This window comes from Thamnophis sirtalis, unplaced genomic scaffold (assembly GCF_051295495.1).
Source record: "Thamnophis sirtalis isolate CommonGarterSnake01/CBP01778 unplaced genomic scaffold, rThaSir2_p1.2 scaffold_2, whole genome shotgun sequence".
Taxonomy (NCBI): Eukaryota; Metazoa; Chordata; class Lepidosauria; order Squamata; family Natricidae; genus Thamnophis; species Thamnophis sirtalis.
This window is the reverse complement of record NW_028261382.1, coordinates 159,464,289-159,483,796: the sequence shown is the minus strand read 5'-3', so window position 1 is coordinate 159,483,796 and position 19,508 is coordinate 159,464,289. Positions and strand designations below refer to the sequence as shown.

The 19,508-nt window shown below is 36.0% G+C and overlaps 1 protein-coding gene across 1 annotated transcript in view; it reads left to right on the top strand.

Annotated features, from left to right (window-relative positions):
- The first annotated feature begins 7,014 nt into the window (after positions 1 to 7,014).
- Positions 7,015 to 19,508, top strand: part of RTTN (rotatin) — a 100,874-nt gene continuing 88,380 nt past the window's right edge. The window contains exons 1-8 of the mRNA XM_087707317.1: positions 7,015 to 7,321; positions 8,400 to 8,587; positions 10,145 to 10,334; positions 10,866 to 10,956; positions 11,429 to 11,517; positions 15,683 to 15,773; positions 16,703 to 16,817; positions 18,682 to 18,832. Coding sequence (XP_087563443.1) covers positions 7,255 to 7,321; positions 8,400 to 8,587; positions 10,145 to 10,334; positions 10,866 to 10,956; positions 11,429 to 11,517; positions 15,683 to 15,773; positions 16,703 to 16,817; positions 18,682 to 18,832 — 982 coding nt within the window. The 5' untranslated portion in view covers positions 7,015 to 7,254. The remainder of the gene's footprint in view (positions 7,322 to 8,399; positions 8,588 to 10,144; positions 10,335 to 10,865; positions 10,957 to 11,428; positions 11,518 to 15,682; positions 15,774 to 16,702; positions 16,818 to 18,681; positions 18,833 to 19,508) is intronic.

The following is a 19,508-nucleotide window of genomic DNA, read 5'->3' as shown; positions in this document are numbered from 1 at the left end:
AGTAAGTAATATAATAATTTCACTGTAATATTCTCAATGCATGGACTATAAAAGCTATCATATGAAAATCCATTAAAACCACATGTAACTTTGTGTTTCAGGAAAGAATACAAACTAGAAGTCTTGCATGGATTAGCCTAAAACTAAAATTAAAACATGTGGTGCTCTTTACCTACAATGTTTCCAGATGAGAGATTTAATAAGCTATCATCATGTCTTATGAAATTTTATAGACTATCAGAGTGGTTTGGCCTGGATTGGACGAATCAGTAGTAGTGGCAGCGGGAGGCTCTGCCCACCCACCTGGACGCTTCTGCACATGCAGGAGCATGCACAAACTGGTAGTAAAAAAAATTGGCAACCCACCACTGGACTCTATATAACATCACTGTTATATTTTGTGTGTGTGTATCCCTTCCTATTTTTGTAAAGGATGAAGCCAGCAAAGCTGGAAGTCTGAAATCAAACAAACTTATTATTAGAACATTATAAAAGTTCCCTCAAAACCCAAAGCTGAAAAGCAGCAAAAGTATGGTGCCATGTAAGGAAGAAGACAGGCAGGATTTAAATCCTGAAGATGGATAAGACAGACAGTAACTCCTTTTATTTCAGTTACTATTATTTGAACCTCCTTATACAATATTTATTATAAATTCATAAGTGCATGTCTGTGTTTCCAGAGGAAAAAAATTGTTGTGGCCAGTTTTTTCTACATTTTTCATGTATAATTTTAATGGGGATAAATTCATCAAAAGTATGAGTAGATGACAGTGCTGTCTTTCAGAACATTGGTGGGATGTAGTTATGTATACTATGGCTTTATGAAGAGTGTTTTAAGCATTATGCCTCCTAATTTTAGTTTGTCCATACCTGTATAATGTTGTTCCTTGTAACAACCTTTTATTTTGCATTATAAATAGGGCTAATGAAAGGGCTGCCATGGAACCAGCAAGAGATTTTGCATTTCCAGAAAATTTTTTAGGGTACACAAAAATAAAAAGCGCTAATGAAACAATATTCTATGATGGTGACACATGGAGTATTTGTGCAGGTTCTCTATTTCCATGGGATCCCCAAGTTAGCTGGAAAAATCATGTTTTAGGGGTTTTCCAGAAGACTGGTAGGGATGGGGCTAACTTTATTTTGAGGGAATGATATTCCAGAAGGCAAGAGCCACAACAGAAAAGGCATGTCTTCTGGATCCCATCAGATGGAGCTTTTTAGCAGACAGGACTCATAACATGCACTCCTCTTCCTGATCTGGTGGGGCAGGTAGTTGTAATTGGGAAGAGGTAGCCTTTCAAATAACGTGATCCCATGCTATGTATGGCTTTAAAAGGTATATGATTGATCACATACTTTTACCAGTAAGATGAATAATGCAACTGTAGAACTGAGGGATTAATGATCCAGCATCAACACTTGATGCCATTAGCTAGCCTCTTTAGCACTACTGAATCACATATCCACACACTGTGGATTAGGTTCCCATAAGCACTTCCTTGTATTAATGCAGATTCAGTTTATGTCTTTGTTCAAGGTTTTTGGAGCTGGAAGGTAGGACAACTCATGGAAGCAAATCTATTAAGGTGATTTATGCAAATATATTTTGCCTTTGAAAAAGCAAGATAAATACAATGCTTATTTTAATACCAGCATACAAGGATTCATATTATACTTATTTTATCGAGGTGCTTTCAAAAGTTTTTAGGTGTTATTTTAAATATATTTAGAAGAACAATGTTCTATCATTACAATTTAAGTGTGTCATAATAGAATACATATTCAAATGTCTATCTCCTGGCGAAATACAAATTTCTAAGTTTTATCCTTGAGCTAAAAATTGGCATCTATTTTGTAATTACATTTATCTTACAAGGGCAGGATGTGTCATTGGCTAATTTCCCTCTGCTTCAATTTTAGTTTGGAGGATAACAGCAACTATTTTTCAGTAAGCAATGTTGCAACACTGAAATTGAGTTTTGGAAAAAAAAATCAGATAAACAAAGAAATGAAGAACAAGCTGTTCTTTTAGAAATAATCATTTAACAGCAGTTTTAGTTTATGTGTGGATCTTTTGTTTCTGGTTCTGGGAATGGCATATGGACAATTCCTCTTACCCTTAGAGGTCAGATTCCATTATATGTGACTGCCACATTACAAATTAACAAACAATGCTATTTGTGAGCATTCACTACTCTTCTTTGTTAGTCATGCAAATGATTCTGCAGTGATGCTATTTCAGCTTTCTAAGATGATTGTTGTTTCAAAAACAAAATGTAAATAAAAATAAAAACCCAAAGCAGTTAAAGAGTATTAAATGTGAGCAAGGTAATATAATTCAACAATAGTAATGGGTAATTAAATATACAATGCCATATTTTTGTTCTATTATTATGTTGGAATATATTGCAATTGAAATTCAGAAATTAATTCTTGATTCTTGAATGTAAAATTCACAAAAGTGCAAAGAAAGCCTTATCCATCTGTAGCAAACAATTCTGCTCACATAATTTAGCCAATAAGACCATGAAAGCATCAAATGAATTTCTATATTCTGGGGAAGTAAGCTATATAATTGGTATCTCACATCATCACAGCTTAATTATGGTTTGAAATACACTGCATTTATACAATTCACTAAACCACAAACCATGGTTTCGGTAACAACCCAGGTGATACTATGTTGTGTGAATCTGTCTCTAAGTATGATAAAGTAGGCTTCGGTTGCTCCAAATGAAGATTTACTGATATGTTCGAAGTTCTCAACCTATTCTTTCTTTCACCCTGGATATATTTATTGTAACTGTTTTTGTTAATGGCCATTAGATACTTCTTTTAATGGAAGCCCTTTTCATTTATGGAACTAGAAGGGAAAACGTTTCTCTAGCTGCATTCCTCATATGCTTTACTTATATAGGTGAACTTCCTATTGCATTAATCCACTGGCATAAATCTACTGGCATATGCTGGATGCCATCCTTAATGTTTTAAATACCAGTAAAATACATACATACATACATACATACATGTTGTGATGTAATCTTGCTTTTTTTTGAATTCATGGGTCATTTTTACATTTATTTTGGATCAATAAAAATAATATAGTGATCAGTTTTATTGTCAATAATATGAATTGTATAGGAATTGTGCTATTTACTGGTTAGGTCTTCGTTCAGAAAGTAATCTTAGTTTGGGATAGTATGTATGTATGTATGTATGTATGTATGTATGTATGTATGTATGTATATATATATTGCATACATACATAAGCAAGCCATGAAGCAAACAAGCTATCCCAAACTAAGATTACTTTCTGAACGAAGACCTAACTAGTAAATAGCACAATTCCTATACAATTCAGATTATTGACAATAAAACTGATCACTGTATTATTTTTATTGATCCAAAATAAATGTAAAAATGACCCATGAATTAAAAAAAAGCAAGATTACATCACAACTTAAATCTTTGTCTATAAAAATGCTGAAACTATGCCATGATAATACTATACAAATATACAGAAAATAAATAATTTAGGCAACAGATGTTATTATCTTACCCTACAAAATATCTTAAACTTAACTTACATTTACCATAGAGTACATTTATGGCCATTCAGAACTTTCAGAGGATAAAAGGGCAATCAAATTCAACTATTCAAGACAATTAATAATGAAATCACAAGACTTCAGTTGCCTTATGGCTCTCTGCTAGATCTGGCTTTATGTCCTGGATCTGCTGAATCATCATCTGACTGGCAGCTGATAGCAAACAGCACTGCTCTTAAAACACAGAACATTCAGTCTCATATGACTATAGTGTTTCTAGCAAAACAATAAGATTAATTCATACATAACTACAAAATTACATTTTCACGGCAACTTACGGAAACTTCTATCTAGTGGGACAAATGCCCTTTGACAGGTTGTACAGAAGTCTGGCTGTTTTTGATTCAGACCCTGAATAATCATATTCTAACAAAGTCAATCATCCCCTTTATTTGCATCATCACATTGCTTTTATCTTATCCCAGTCCATCAATAAGATACTCTATAAGTTCAGTATTTACCTCTTTAAGTCAACACTACCCCTGTTCAGATTCATGATATATAAAGTCTGTTAATGTTTTATCACTTCGTATTCTGGATACAAAGCTATGAGACTTGGATTTTCATACATAATATACCTGCAAGATGTAGAAGTATAAGCTACCAATATCATACAAATTGAAGTATTTGGTCTTAAATACTGCAGATAGTTTAGAGTAAACATAGGACTGCAAGATGTGGGTGTTTACTTTACACTTAGAGCTCTTCTGCAGGCATGTGTGTATCCTTCCCATACATGCCCTCTACCCTTCCCTAAAGATAGAAAAGGGTGACAGGAAGAGAATACTGCTCAACTTTGCTTTGCAGTGAACTGTTTTCTGGATACATGAATGTTTAGACAAAATATAACAAAAAATCTCATCACATGATTAGCAATCAGCAATCTCTAAATTCAGTGATTTAGAGATATGAAATTATTTTGTTACAATAACAGTATTTTACTTTCATTCAAAAATTTACTGTTGCTTCTAAAATGTTTGCTTTGCACAATCCAAAGAGTTATTCCAATGGTATATTTGTATTGTTTAACTAGAAACTCTTTTCCTCTGATTATATCACCCACTACATAACAAACTACTTTTGAAACCCAATTTTGAAGTTCATTTGAGTACAATTGGTAAAGAACAGTTTGCTGTTCAAATAAACATTTTATAACTCTTGAATATTAAGAACTAGATAAATACTGCTTGGAATCCTGGCAATTTCTAGAAAAGAAAACTTTTAATGAAGCTTGGTACCCACTAAATATACTAGATTATACTAGATTATACTTCCCATAATTCCAGTCAAGAAGTTGAAAATTATGACAATTAATGTTCTCATTAAAATGCCCCTCTTGTATTCATTCTCTAACATAAATAACATAAAGTTTAAAAGCTATTCATAACTAGTGTGGCAATTCTTATCAGATTTAGTGGGGAAAAAACTGCCTGTGTCTATGAGTCAGAAACAACCCAATAAAATACGTCTTTTCTTTCTACAGAAATTTATGAAATTATTAAAATGTGGGAAATATTATTGCATATGAGATTCCAGCTGATTTTGTTGTTTCAGTTCAACTTCCTTTGAACTTAAAACAACTGCTTTTGCGAGGATCCAGATTTCAAGTCATCAGCATACGAAATGAATAACATATTTCCCATTTTCTGAGCTTTGCATTATGTAAAGGAAACAAAAAAATTTAGCCATGGATTCCACTAATACAGATAATCTTCAACTTGAAGAATACTGAAATACAACTGAAAAAAGCACTAAAAAAGTGACTTAAAACCATTTTTCATAGGTATGACCGTTACAGCATGCTCATGGTCATTTGATCAAAATTCAGACATTTGGCAACTGACTCATATTTATAACAGTTGTAGTATCCCAGGATCATGTGATCACCTTTTGCAACCATCTGATAAACAAAGTCAGTGGAGATAGATTCACTTAGTAACGTGTTACTAACTTAACAATGCAATGATTAACAACTGTGGGAAGAAAGGTTATAAAAGGGACAAAATTCATTTTTGAATTAAGCTGTTCCTGACATTCAACCCAAATATTCCCTGTAACTTAAAACCATTATTCCATGTGCCACCATTATTTATTGTGGAATGCTTCTAAAGAGAGATCACAGAGAAAACAGCTATTATTTCCCCTTTCTGTTATATTTTATAAGTGCTAAAGATTTTCAGCTCCCTTAAGTCTCTCTTTGCAAGACTGATGCTTAATCTTCAAATTTGTATTTGGATGACTCACTTAGTCACTGTTAATCCAGTTTTGTGGCTTTCTAAGGTGCATACATTCAGAGAGAAATGTAGGGGGGGGGGGAAATAATCATCCAAGATTATTTAGCTGACCTCTTACTTCAAGTGGGCCTTTAATTTTAACACTTCTGTGGAAAGGATCCTAAGAAGTTTATTGTTTAATTACATTTGTTACATTTTTACTTACAACTGTTTATATAAACTTCTCTGAAATGATTATTCTGACATGTGACAAGTAAATAATTGCAGCTAATAATAAACTTACCCCATGAATTGGATTTGTATACTATACTAGGCTAGAAATAAGGTCGATTAGCTTGTGATTCAATGTGTTGAGTGATCACAGCCAAGAACTGGAGTAAAATGCATATACACACACAAGTAAATGTGCACGTCGAAGTATTTCCAGCCGTACATTTGATTCCAACGCACGCTTCAGTGCTGCTTGGAGTCATGGACATGCACAAAAAAAAACCCACTACTGGAAGCACTCCGCTGCCCGAATGAATGCTACTGCCAGAAATTGAAAGTAAAAAAATTGATTATGGTGGAAATGTTCCATCTGCTATATATTAATATATGCAGTGTTTCTTTTTACCATGTGCAATGACAATAAGTTAAAGTAAAGCCCAATTGGGATATATATTTATTTATGTTTATTTATTTCGTTTGTCAAAGATGTACGAGATAACAGGTATAAGTATAAGCATGGACACGAGCACATGTAATGAGTACAAACATGTTTTGTACTCATTTCATGTGCTCATGTCCATGTTTATACTTATACCTGTTATCTCGTACATCTTTGACAAACTAAATAAATAAAAATAAATAAATATTAAGCGTTATAGACTTCTGCGGTACACTAGATTGCCGCAACTACAACTCTCAGAATTCCCAGTCAGTCTAGAAAATAGAACCAACTTCATAACACGTTATTCTATATTGTTAATTGTGATCCAAAGTCTTAGGTTTAGTGACGGTTCAGAAAAGGTGTTTCATTGGCTTGCCTAGAAGAGACCCCGCTGGCCGCTGAAACAATTGTGGCAGAGATTTCGCCATTGAGAAGACTTAAGTTGAAAGCCGGGCGAATTCATTGAAAAAGGCCGAAGCGGGAAAAGCGGCGCTTCCAAAAGGCGAGAGGAGAAAACCTTGTTCTCTAGGCAACTAGGAAGACTCGGGTCAAAACTCGCGAGAATTACCCAACCACTCGATCTCCAGTATAGTACTCTCTGGTCTGAGAATAATCAGAACGGGTGGGCGGGGAGTCACAGACGGAACTACATTTCCCAGCGGCCTCTTGAAAAAATAGCCTCCCGCTTTTTCCGAGCGCATTCGCGTTCCCTACGGCGCGGCGGTTGAACCTGGGCCGCTCTGGGAAAGCGGTCGCGATGGCTGGCTGCAATGTTAATGCGGCTTCTCCCCCAATCGAGTTGACTCCGCTTATCCGGAAACTTCGTAAGTGGTTGGTTTGTCCGCAACGATAGCCAGTGAGCCTACTCAGAAGCTGGGGTCTTTTGTTTTTTGTTTTGCTTTTGGATCCCTAAAAGTTGATAATGGCTTTGCTTTGGGGATGAAAAAAAGTAACCCCAAATCACTGCTTAACTGCACAAAACATCCCAAACCAGGATTCTCAGAATGTACAAACCCCAGTGTGAATCTGTTTATTGCACGCAGAAAAGTAGCATATTCCGCCCCTATTTCTCTACTTTTGGTGTTGAGTTTGGTAGATTCTCAATACGACCCCCTTTTCAAAGTCGCATCTATTTTTATACGTATTGATTGATTGGTTGACTGTGTCATCCCATCAGTGTCAACTCTTAACGATCCCGCAAAATAAATAAATGTTCTTCACAATCTATACAAAGGGAATACCAAAAAGAGGAAAATTTGATAAAGAGGGTAGGTATGTTAACATTGTTGCAGCAGAACTGCACAAAACTGGCTAGAATGTAGTAAAAGGAGATGGAGTGGAAAACTAAAAAGGAATATTGACACCGTCAGGAAATGGAAAGAATGCAAGTGACAAAAACAGTAATAGAAGCTTTTAACAATAAAGATGATTATTCCTGATACTAAAAGAAGAAGAAAAATGCTTAGAATAATAGATTATATGAGATCATGATTGAAAGATAATGAACAGTCACATGTATTGTCCTCCCTAAGAAAGTATCCTAAATTTTCAGTGTGATGTTTTAACAAAATCAATTCACTGGCTAATTTTGAATATGTATGTGGTATCACATGTACAAGAATAGATATGAGGAGGCACAGTCTCTAATAATCCAACCATAGATACAGAAGCTCATTGGGTAATTTTGGACCAATCACTCTCTCTCAGCCCTAGACTAGGAAGTTAAAAACATCTGCCTGTCACCTGCACTGTGCTAAATTATGGTCTGTAATGTACAGGGAAGAAATTGTTTACTCCACCGCAGATTGTTTGGAATTTATAAAATGTGTATGTGTGTATATATATATGTAAAAAATAACTTTTTTTTTGCAATATTTCCCCCCTTTTTAAAAAAATAAACAGGTCACGAGCTGTGTGAAATTAGAGAAAGAGCGCTTAAGAATATTTTATCTAAATTAAACCATAATTTGATTACGTATGACGATTTGGTTCAAGAAAAGCTACTATTTATCAGTCTTTTAGAATGGTTCAACTTTCCTGTAGTACCAATGAAGGAAGAAGTTTTGAATTTAATGACCAACTTGTTAAAGGTATTGCCATCCGTATTCCTTTATTTCTGAAAGAGTAATAGAAATAGTTAATAATTAATGTCTACTACATTTTTAAAAAAATCACAGCATTACTCAATTTAATTTAAGCATTCTTTTGGAACAAAAACCTTAAAATATACACTTTGGTATATTTTAAAATTTTGCCAACAGAGGTCGTCCTCGATTAATAATGGTATTTGGGTCTGGAATTTCCATCACCAAGAAATATGGTCATAGAGTACAACATCACAGTACTGCATTGGTCAGTGACAGTACAGGTAGTCCTCGACTTACGACCACAATTGAGCCCCACATTTCTGTGGCTAAGCGAGACATTTGTTAAATGAGTTTCGCTCCATTTTATGACTTTGCTTGCCACAGTTGTTAAGTGAATCTGGCTTCTCCATTTGACTTCGTTTATCTTAAGGTTACAAAAGGTGATCATGTGAGCCCGGGTCCTGGCAACTATCATAAATATGAATCAGTTGCCAAGCATCTGGATTTTGATCATGTCACCATGGGGATGCTGCCATGCTCCAAAATGTGAAAAATGATCCTAAGTCACTTTTTTTCCAGTGCATTTGTAACGTTGAACAGTCACTAAATGAACTGTTGTAAATCGAGAACTATCTATAGTCCTTGCACTCCTTGTTGCCATTATTAAGTAATAATCATGAGTTGTTAATCAAGTCCCAGGCCGCTTACAAGTAGGCTGTCTATTAGGAAAGTGGGTACTTTTGAGTGTGAGAAGGTGGATGGTTGCTGAGAAGGGAAGGTTTCATGTTGCATTCATATATGCAACAGGGCTGGGTGTGGCTGCTTCTGGGTGAGAATTTGTGTGAGCAACTTATTTGGAGCAACTTGTGACCTTCCCTTCCCTATTGACTTTACTTATGGCAAACCATCAGAGAAAGTCGCAAAGGCAGTCATGTGACTGCAGGACATTGTAACTATGGTAACTAATCCAATTGCCTAGCACACAGTTTGGATAGCCAAAACTTAGAGAACTGATCCTAAGTAACGCTATTCAGATCCCTTGTAACTTCAAATGGTTGCTAAATGAGGACTACCTGAACAGCATATTCAGAATATGTCTATCAACAAAACTTTGGACACTAATATTCTAGATTACTTTTTAAATTTGTTCATTTGTAAGGCTTTAAACTACCTCTACTGTAACTAAGTTTAATCGATTCAAAATTCTGCACTATAAAGAGCAAAATAATGTTACTATATGCTTATACTCTCTACTATATAGTACACATAGTGAATGTACTATATGTAGTTTAAATCTATGTGCTTGTGTGTTAATAATGTATAAATGTAGAGATGAGTATTAAAATATAATAACAAGGGGGCAAATACTACACAAGACAGTCCAAATATGATACCATGCCCCTGATTCTATATTTGCAACTGGGTTTTTGTTATTGTTGTTTGGCTCCCCCCCCCCAAAAAAAAGGTTTCTTTAATTAAATAGCAAGTACTTATTTTACTCAGAAGAGATTAGTCACTTTTCTGATAATTTTAAATTCAATATTTCATTTATAATTTTAGTGTCCTTCTGTTGTGGAACAATTGGTTGGGATTGGGGCAGTAGAGTTCTTCACTCAGCTTCGTCCCAATGTGGATTGTAGTCTTCAAGCAGTGATTGATGGGATTCTAGATGGTCTGTTTGTGTTACCTTCAGACGTTATGTTGGATTATCACACAAATCTCTCTGAAGCTGGACCAGAAGCTAATTCAGGTAATTTATTTATTAGGGGTCCTTGATGCTCTCTAAGCTTGCTTGTTTTTTTGCAGATGTTTCATTACCCTAATTAGGTAACATCATCAGTGCTAGTAAGGAGTATCAGTTTATATTCTGGTGTCTTGCCTGTCATATTTGGTTGGGGGTGGTCTTAGAGATTCTTTGGCTGGGCTATTTACTTATGGCTCTTTGGCAATTTCTTAATTGGGGTACTGCTTACTTGATTGTTGGTCTGACGTTAACCTTGGAGTTAATCTATGCTGATCTGAGTGCTGATTACTGGTGGAGAGGGCTGGATCTTTTCCTCTTTTGGGCTGGTGGATTGTCCCTTTTCCATAGTCTGTAGATGTTATTGTCTATGTGTCTATTGATGACTGATTTAGAGTACCAGGCTTCGAGAAATTCCTTGACATTTATTTGTTATTTATTTATATATTTTATTTATTTATTATTCACAGTATGTTATTAAGCAAATTTTACTGAATGTAATGCTGTTTGTGTTCATCATTGTTGATCCTTTAAGTACAGGTAGTCATCAACTTACAATCATTTGTTTAGAGATGGTTCAATGTTATGAGATTGAAGAAAGTGATTTACAACCAAATCTCATGCTTGCAACAGCTGCAGCATATCCACAGTCACATGATCAAAATTTGAGTTCTTGGCAACCAGCATACATTTAGGATAGCCCCAGCATCTTGGGGTCCTGTGATTACTATTTGCAGCCTTCCCAGCTGCCTGTCAGATTCAAATAACCAGGAGCATTTGTTGAGTTCAAAGCACAGACAAGTAAGCCAGATTCACTTAACGGCTGTGTGATTCACTTAATGACAGTGATTTGCTTAACAACCAGAGGGGAAAGTGTTGCAAAATTTGGTGTGATTCACTTAACAACCATTTTGCTCAGCAGTAGGAATTCTCATCCCAGACGTGGTTGTAGGTTGAGGTCTACCTGTAATTCTAAGAAGAAAAAAACTAATCTGACAATGTAAAACATTCTTGATAAATAGTGTCACTGGAGATCTGGACTAAAACAATAATAAAAAAGAGGAAATGCTGATATATATATACTATTGTTTTATGTCTTGTTAAGTAATTCTCAAAGAACCTCATGCTGGATATTTTCATCAAGGGAAAAATCATTCACAAGAGTCAGAAATGCCACCCAAACAGCCAACTGGTAGGTAATTGCAATATTTATTTGAAAATATTCTCTTTGTAATTTATAATTTATCAACACAGAAATCCTAGAACATAGTAGCAGATGTTTACAGAGCTGATGTGTAAACAATTGGTTTATCCACTAAGCATGTTTTGTCTCAATATTTAACTATTTCTGCCACTAGCCGCCTAATAAGAAACGATGTAATATTTCTGTATCCATCCAGGAGACTTAGCTAAGAGAAGCTGTTTCTAATTATAGCCCTGTTCTATAAGTATTAGGACAGCAGATGAGCTATTGATTCAGCTTCATCAGCACCAAATAGGTAGATGTGATCCAAATATATAATATATAGTCTATATTGGACACTGCTGCTCAGGGTCAAGAGTAAGTGTATTAAAATGTGCAGATGTGAAAACTGTTCTCTTGAATTTCTCAATTTAGATGGGTAAGCTACTTAACTGTAGCAATGATGTCTCTGGAAGTGCTAGTATAAATCAGGCACTGACTCCTAATAATTGGGATGTTATCAACTGTTATTTGCTGGTTAAAGGTTTTCTCAACTTTAGTAAATCCCAATCACATCACAGAATTCAGGGCAATTGTAGTAGCTTGTAACTTGTCCTCTACTATTTTGCTGCCAACTAGACTAATGGTTTATTTTATGTGTCAAAAGAACCAAAAACAAAGAGGGAGCAAGTAATTTCAACCAGAATTTTTAAAAATACTGTAAACTCAGGCTCTTACCTGAATTGTGTGTCATCTTGTTTTCATCTTGTTATAAAGCTGCATTTAGGACACATTAGATATACCATGCTTAGTAATGCCTTAACATTTGTATATGTACATAATTTGGAGCTATATAGTAGTTGGGTCATCTGCCTGAAATATGTTAAAAGCTAAGATAAAATAATGGCCCTCTACCATGTGAAGTAATTTAAGTAATATGTTGTTTCAGTCCAATTGATCATATATTCTAAATATAAGTAGTCCTTGACTTGTGACCATTCATTTAAGGACAGTTCAAAATATGATGGTCTTGAAAAAGATGACTTATGGCTTGTAATTGCACCTATGACCATCAAGCCCAATGGTGGGTTTCAAAGTTTTAGAACCTCTTCTGTAGGTGTGGTCTGCTTTGTGGCTTGCTGGCCATGTGACCGAGTGGGAGTGGCTTGGCAGTCATGTGACTGGGTGGGCGTGGCAAACTTGTGAAATGTGGTGAAACACACTTAACAACCCTCTTGCTTAGCAACCAAAATGTTGGCTCAGAAACTCTGGCATTTGAAGCACACAAGTCTTAAAGCTGTCAAGTTACAAGACCCTTGCGTGGCACGACAAAACCGCGCTAGACTAAAGCGCACCCGATTAAACCGCGTCGCTGACATCATCAACAGGGCAACAAAAGCGAGCACGGAGAAAGAAGGGCGCTTTAAATAGCGCTTTGAAAGCAAGCCGATTCAAGTTAAGGTAAGGGTTAGGTTTAGGGTTAGCTTTAGGGTTAGGTTAAGGGTTAGGGTTAGGTTTAGGGTTAGGTTAAGGGTTAGGGTTAGGGTTAGGTTAAGGGTTAGGTTTAGGGTTAGGTTAAGGGTTAGGTTTAGGGTTAGGATTAGGTTTAGGGGGGGTTAGGGTTAGGTTTAGGGGTTAATTTTAGGTTTAACTTTTACAGCGTGCTTCTGTCTCCGCGCTGTTGTTGCCCTGTGATGACGTCAGCTACGCGGTTTCGTCGAGCGCGCTTTAGCCGAATGCGGTTTTGTGGTGGAACCAGACCCTTGCACCCCTAACCCTTATAAAAAACCCAGGGGTGTTCAAACTTGACAGCTTTAAGACTTTAAGATTTAGATAGGATTCTTAGAGGTGGATGGTACAATTGGTGAGCCAGCCAATCAGTAAGCAGCAGGCGGGGCAAGCGTAGTGCGGATGGGCAGGGGGAGGGAGCTGGAACCGGTTCTAAACGGCACAGTAGATTTGTAGAATCTCTTCTATAGAAGAGGTTAGAACTGGCAGGAAGCCACCCCTGATCAAGCCACTCCATGGTCAGGTGATTGAAATCTGATGCTTGGTAACTAGCTCTCATTTAGGACTGGTTGCAATCTAAATGCAGTCAAATGATCTCTGTTTGCTATCTTTTTTGCGTATTTCCAGCAAAAGACATCCACTAGGGCAGGGGTGTTAAACTCCCAGGCCGCAGGCCGGATGCGTCACATTTTGGCCCTGGCTCCGCCCGGATTAAGGAAGGGGGAAAAAAGTCCTGATATGTCATGTGACAATGCAAGTTTGACACCTCTGCACTAGGGAGACTGGATTTGCCAAATGACAGTGTGATTTGGTTAAAGACTGTGGTGAATTGTTTAAACCATTATCATAAAACTGGTTCTGACTCAACTTACGATTGCAATAACGTAAGACAGAAATTCTGCTCCCAATTGTACCTGTAAATTGAAGACAACCTGTATGTCCTCCAGGGTATATTAAACCTCCATTCATTATTCAGCAGACAAATTCTTTTAGCAAAGAACATTGTTCTTGCTTTATATTAATTACTTTGCAGTCCTTATTCTGAGTAATACAGAACAAGCTTCTCTAAGCTTCTCAACTCCATTGGAGAGATAAGGACTGTTGCATTCTCAGCATATTAAAAAATCAATATATGAGTTTCTGCTTTGAGGAGAAGTAGATATTAACGATCAGATTGATTCTTTTAAACATGACAAGGAGTGATAAGTTTACTTAATTTTCTTTTAGTTTATTGCTAACACTGAGCTTCAGTGTCACTTTTTTCTCTGTTAGGGGTTTTGTGTGTTCCATTGTTATGGCAGTGAGATCTGTCTGTGACACGGTGGATTGAATGTTTTGATGCAAATAGATTTTTAATGAAAATTTTAAATACCTTTCGAATTAACCTTTGCTTAAAAAAATGGGAGGTTTGGATAAAATTAAAGTTTATGTAAAAAAGGAGACTAGTGTAAGTGTTGATTAAGCGGTGTAACATCTGAATAGAATTAAAGAAATGAGGAACCTGTGGGCAGATATATTTCAGTGTTGTTTAAAAAAACTACTTAGTAAAGCAGTGAACTGAATATGAAAAGATAAGTATTTTGAACAAAAAGGGAAGAATGAAAGAATCTAGACCTTATGTTTGGAAGGAACAGGAATAACTGAATCATTAAGAGAGGAATTGATCCAAGAAAGGAAAAAGCCTGAGAACAAAATCAAAATAATTTCGGATTGATTTTATTTGGCGCAAGATAGAGCAGAGAGTAACTCTCTCAAGTCCTGAAGATTCTGTTCTTCTGACCTATCACAATGAAGAGCATTGTTGGAATCCTGGCTGTGCCTCTTTCCTAACTTTGCCTGACTCAAAAGCTAAAAACAGAAGAGCATTGAATTATGTGGACATTGAGGTAACTTCTAAATAAACAAATAAATATTGAACTATGAAGTGGGAGTATTGAGCTGTGATATGCAGTATGTCAACAATCACCCGTCATCCAGCTCCAAGGTCAAAAGTCCAATTCTAAAAGTCTGTTAAACTATGAGAAAAAAAGGGAAAAAGAAGTTACAGAATTAATGTAAATGGAAGATCGGTGGTGGCGCAGTGGTTAGAATGAAGTATTTCAGGCTAACTCTGCCCACTGCCAGGAGTTCAGTCCTGAGCGGCTCAAGGTTGACTCAGCCTTCCATCCTTCCGAGGTTGATAAGATTGTTGGGGGCAATAAGCTGACATTGTAAACCGCTTAAAGAGGGATGTAAAGCACTGTGAAGCATTATATAAGTCTTATATAAGAGGCCAATGAATTGTTTTGTGGATTCCCCTTAGTATTCCCCATGCTATGTTAGATATTTGAGTGAATTCATCTGAGGTTGAGCCATGCTGAGTTGTGTCTCAGAATTTATGCTAATAGCATAAGCCATCCATTTGTAGGTTTACCAGCATATTTTTCATTCCTGTATTTAAAAGCTGTTCTATAGCAAAATAAGTAATAAATATTTAAAATATAGCTTCAAACTCAATTTCAAATTACATTATTTTTGATGTAGAATTATGAAATTGAGCATTAGTCGTACTAGATTATTTTTTTAAAAAAAATATGTAGGGTGTTGGGTAAACACTGTCTGTTCCTGTAAGGAAAGCACTTGAGAATTTACACATACAGAATTCTTTGTTTTTTTTTTCTTCCAGTGAAACATGTAGTGAAATGTCTGAGGTTTTCTACATTTCCTTGGTTATCCCTGACCACCACAGATAGACATGTTCTTTCATCAAGTGAAAGGTAATATAAAATTAACACTTAATTTATTTCAGAAGAATAAGTATATTTTGCCTCAGCTTATGAATGATTTTGAAGAGTGTAACTTTAGCAAAACTATGACAAAATAAACTAATACCCCCCCCTCCCAGCTTAATTGGAGAAAAGTTCACACCACAATTGGTTTTTATATTCTTCCCAATTCTAGCCCTCTAATTGATGCTCTTGCTGAAGCTACATTTTCCCAACTTGGCTTGATTTCATTGGCAAAACATTAATCTCCTTAATGGTAAGCTCCCATTGATTAATCTTACAGTATGCATTTAAAAGCCTGTGGTGTACTGAAATGAATGGGGCTTAAAAAGATCCTAGATTTGCCTGAATTGTGCTCAGTAGCAGCTACCTGTATTGTAATGTTAGCTACAGTCTATAACACTATATATTGTTTATACAAACAATACAGTACTGGAGAGCCTCAAGACATGGAAATTAGCTCTCACAGATCACCAAGGACTGTTAAGTTACACTATAGGTGGTAAGAAAGCTTGTTAGGAAGAAGAAACAAGGCAATATTTGAAGGTTCCCAGCGGCTAGAAATTCAATAACTTTATACTGTACTAAAAACAGCAAAATAAACATGCTAGTAATTATGTGAGTCAGTGCAGGGGGCTTATTCTTTTTGCATAATATCCTAGACCCATTTCTAGAAAAACTCATGAGTAACAAACAGCAGAGATACCATGTTATAAAGTGATGATTGCTGGAAAGCCCATGGGATACTGAGACAAAACTCTATTCTCAAGCTATGTTTTATGTCTCAACAGTTAAACTATGTGGATCCAAACTATTGATGTTGTTGGTTTATTATCCATTCCAAAACTAAATTAATGAGAAAGATTTAAATAAGTTTGCTAAGCAAATGCCTAGCGTCATCATTTACATGTATTTTTCAGTTCACTGAGAAGCAAAAACTCCAAGTTAATTTGGAATACTTGTGAGCTTCTGCGAGATGTTATCATGCAAGACTTTCCTGCTGAGATCTTTTTACAGAGGCCAAAGATTGTTCAGGTTAGAATGTTTTCATTTAATTAAAATATTTCATTGGTTCCTTTGGGTAAAGTCATATTTGGAAACCTTGAAGTTGTCAGGATCACTGGTTTGAAATACATCATGACAGCAAGACATTTTTCTACACTCAAGCCAATATATTCAAAAGTGAACCTTTCACTCTTACTAACTCCAGATGTAGATCTTAGATTCCCCTGATGATGCTTCCGATGAGAAGGATTTTGCAAAATCACCATCAGTTGATTGCAAAAAGCAGTGCTACTTAGAAAAAGCTTGCATCCTGTAACAATATCTTTAACACCATCAAACATCATCTGCCTATTCAAGATCTTGGGAAAGACTTGATAGTTGGATAAAAATACTAAATTCAAGTCTAACCATCTGGCTGAGTAATATTGTCCTGCATGATTTTGGTTTCATTGGACTAGAGGGGTTTTTTTCCTCCCAAAAGTTTCGCTTCCTGAAAAAGTTGGTTACACCCTTTCAACTAAACAGCAAAGATAGTTTCAGAATGACTATATTACACAGGAATCTTGAGGAATAGGAAATTAACTTTTAATAATTACTATGCTCCATGAGTTCAACAAGGCTAAAAATGTTTTGCTGCTGATTTTCAGTATCAGTACCATATTTTCCCCAAAATAAGGTGTTATTTTCTTTTTACTCCCGAAATAAGGACTTGGCCTTATTTTCAGGGAGGTCTTAATATTTTTGAGGTGCGAGGGGCTGCGAGTGGGGTCACCTCATGGCTGCTTCTGTGTTGCAATATTTTCAGAGAGGGCTTATTTTCAGAGGAGGGCTTATTTTAGCGCATGCACTCAAAAGCCCAATTGGGCTTATTATTCGGGGAGGTCTTACTTTTGGGGAAATGGTATCTGATGTATCTCACTGCAGTATCCAACAATGGTCAGCCACCATTGATAGATTCCAGTTGCCCATTCTTCCATTGTGGCAATGTCCTTGTGAAAGCTTTCACCATGTTCACCAATAGATTCCAGTTGCCCATTCTTCCATTGTGGCAATGTCCTTGTGAAAGCTTTCACCATGTTCACCAATGGCTGCACCTAGATTTTCAGGAAAGAAGTTCACGTGTGAATGCAGAAAATGAATCTTCAGTGACATGTTGCACTGCATGGTCTTGTCTGCTGTAAGAAATGTGTCAACCAGCTGAATGTATTTTTATACTCTGTAGTTGCCAAAACAAATTCTCAACAGCTTCTTTGAATGCTTTCCATACATCTCTGAACCATCTTAAGTCTTCAATTGGAAATGGGAAATAGTGGTTGTCTTCTTAAGCCTGACAAATCTGACATTTGATATTATAAGTAATATGGGAAACAAAGGTAATGTTTGCCTGATACAGGCCCGAGGTTCATCTAAAATAAGAATTGCTTTGATTATATGGATATGATTCCATTTAATGTATAGCCTATAATTTAGTGTATTTATATAGAACTCCAGGGATAGATGTTTATACTCGCATAGAAAATTGCAATCCCTAAGGATGTTTACAAGAGAGTTCATTTCCTGAACAAAATAAAAATCATCCTCCTGGGATATGGTTTCTGAAAAATAAATGTTTTATAGTCAGTCCTTTATATCATGGATGATGACCAAAATCCAAATGTTTTATATTGAAATAATCTATTGAAAAGTACAACTATAAAAGTCCTGAATGTTTGCACTGCATGAATTCCATGGACTCGTGTTTGTCTCTGATTTGCAATATTTTGGCAAGAAATATTTAGGAAAGAAGCTTCAGCAATAAATATTTAGGGTACACTGAATATATTAACCAGGCAGATATGTATAATATTAAAAGTATTTTGCTGAAGTCAACAAAATGTACTTGTGTTTATTTTAGAGTCTTCTGTGTCTAACAACGCTAGGCCTTGCAAAAGATGGACAACACCATTTGGCATTGCAAGCTCTCTTATGTCTAGAGCAACTGTGTGTTTTCTTAAGGAACAGACTGAACTTCCATAGAGATCCAAGTTTTGTCTCAAGTGATACAGGTCTGCATATAGCTCATCAGGATAACCTGAAGTCTGTTTTATTCACTGTGAACTTAATGATTTCTTCTCCCCCACCCTCCCCTGTTTTAAGTAAGATGTAGAAGTGTATTGCTCAAATGGCTTTTACTATGGGAGGTTTAAAAAAAAAGTTGTGGAGAAGAGTGTGAGGATTCAAATTCAATTTACTTCCTGTGGCTAAGGAGTCTGTTCTATCTAAAAATGCTAATAAGAAAATGAAATGGTGGCTTGTAACAGTTAAAATAGTGAAAAGAAAATAGCAGTGTTGGGAAGTAATCGTTTCAAGCAGTTTAATAATGGAATTATAAATATTATCTCCAGGATACCATATATTATCCAATGGAACCTGGATCTGTCTTTATTTTAGCTTTCCCCCCCCCCCCAGGATTTCCTTCACAAATGACAGAGTGACAAGTGGTTCTGGATATGTTGATTGTACAGGTAGTCCCCAACTTACAACTACCGTTGAGACAGTTGCTACATGAATTTTGCCCTATTTTACGACTTTCCTTTCCACAGTTGTTAAGTGAATCACCGCAGTTGTTAAGTTAGTAACAGGTTCATTAAGTAAATCCGGTTTCCCCATTGGCTTTGCTTGTCAGAAGATCACAAAGAGGATTATATGGCCCCAGGACATTGCAGCTGTCATAAATATGGA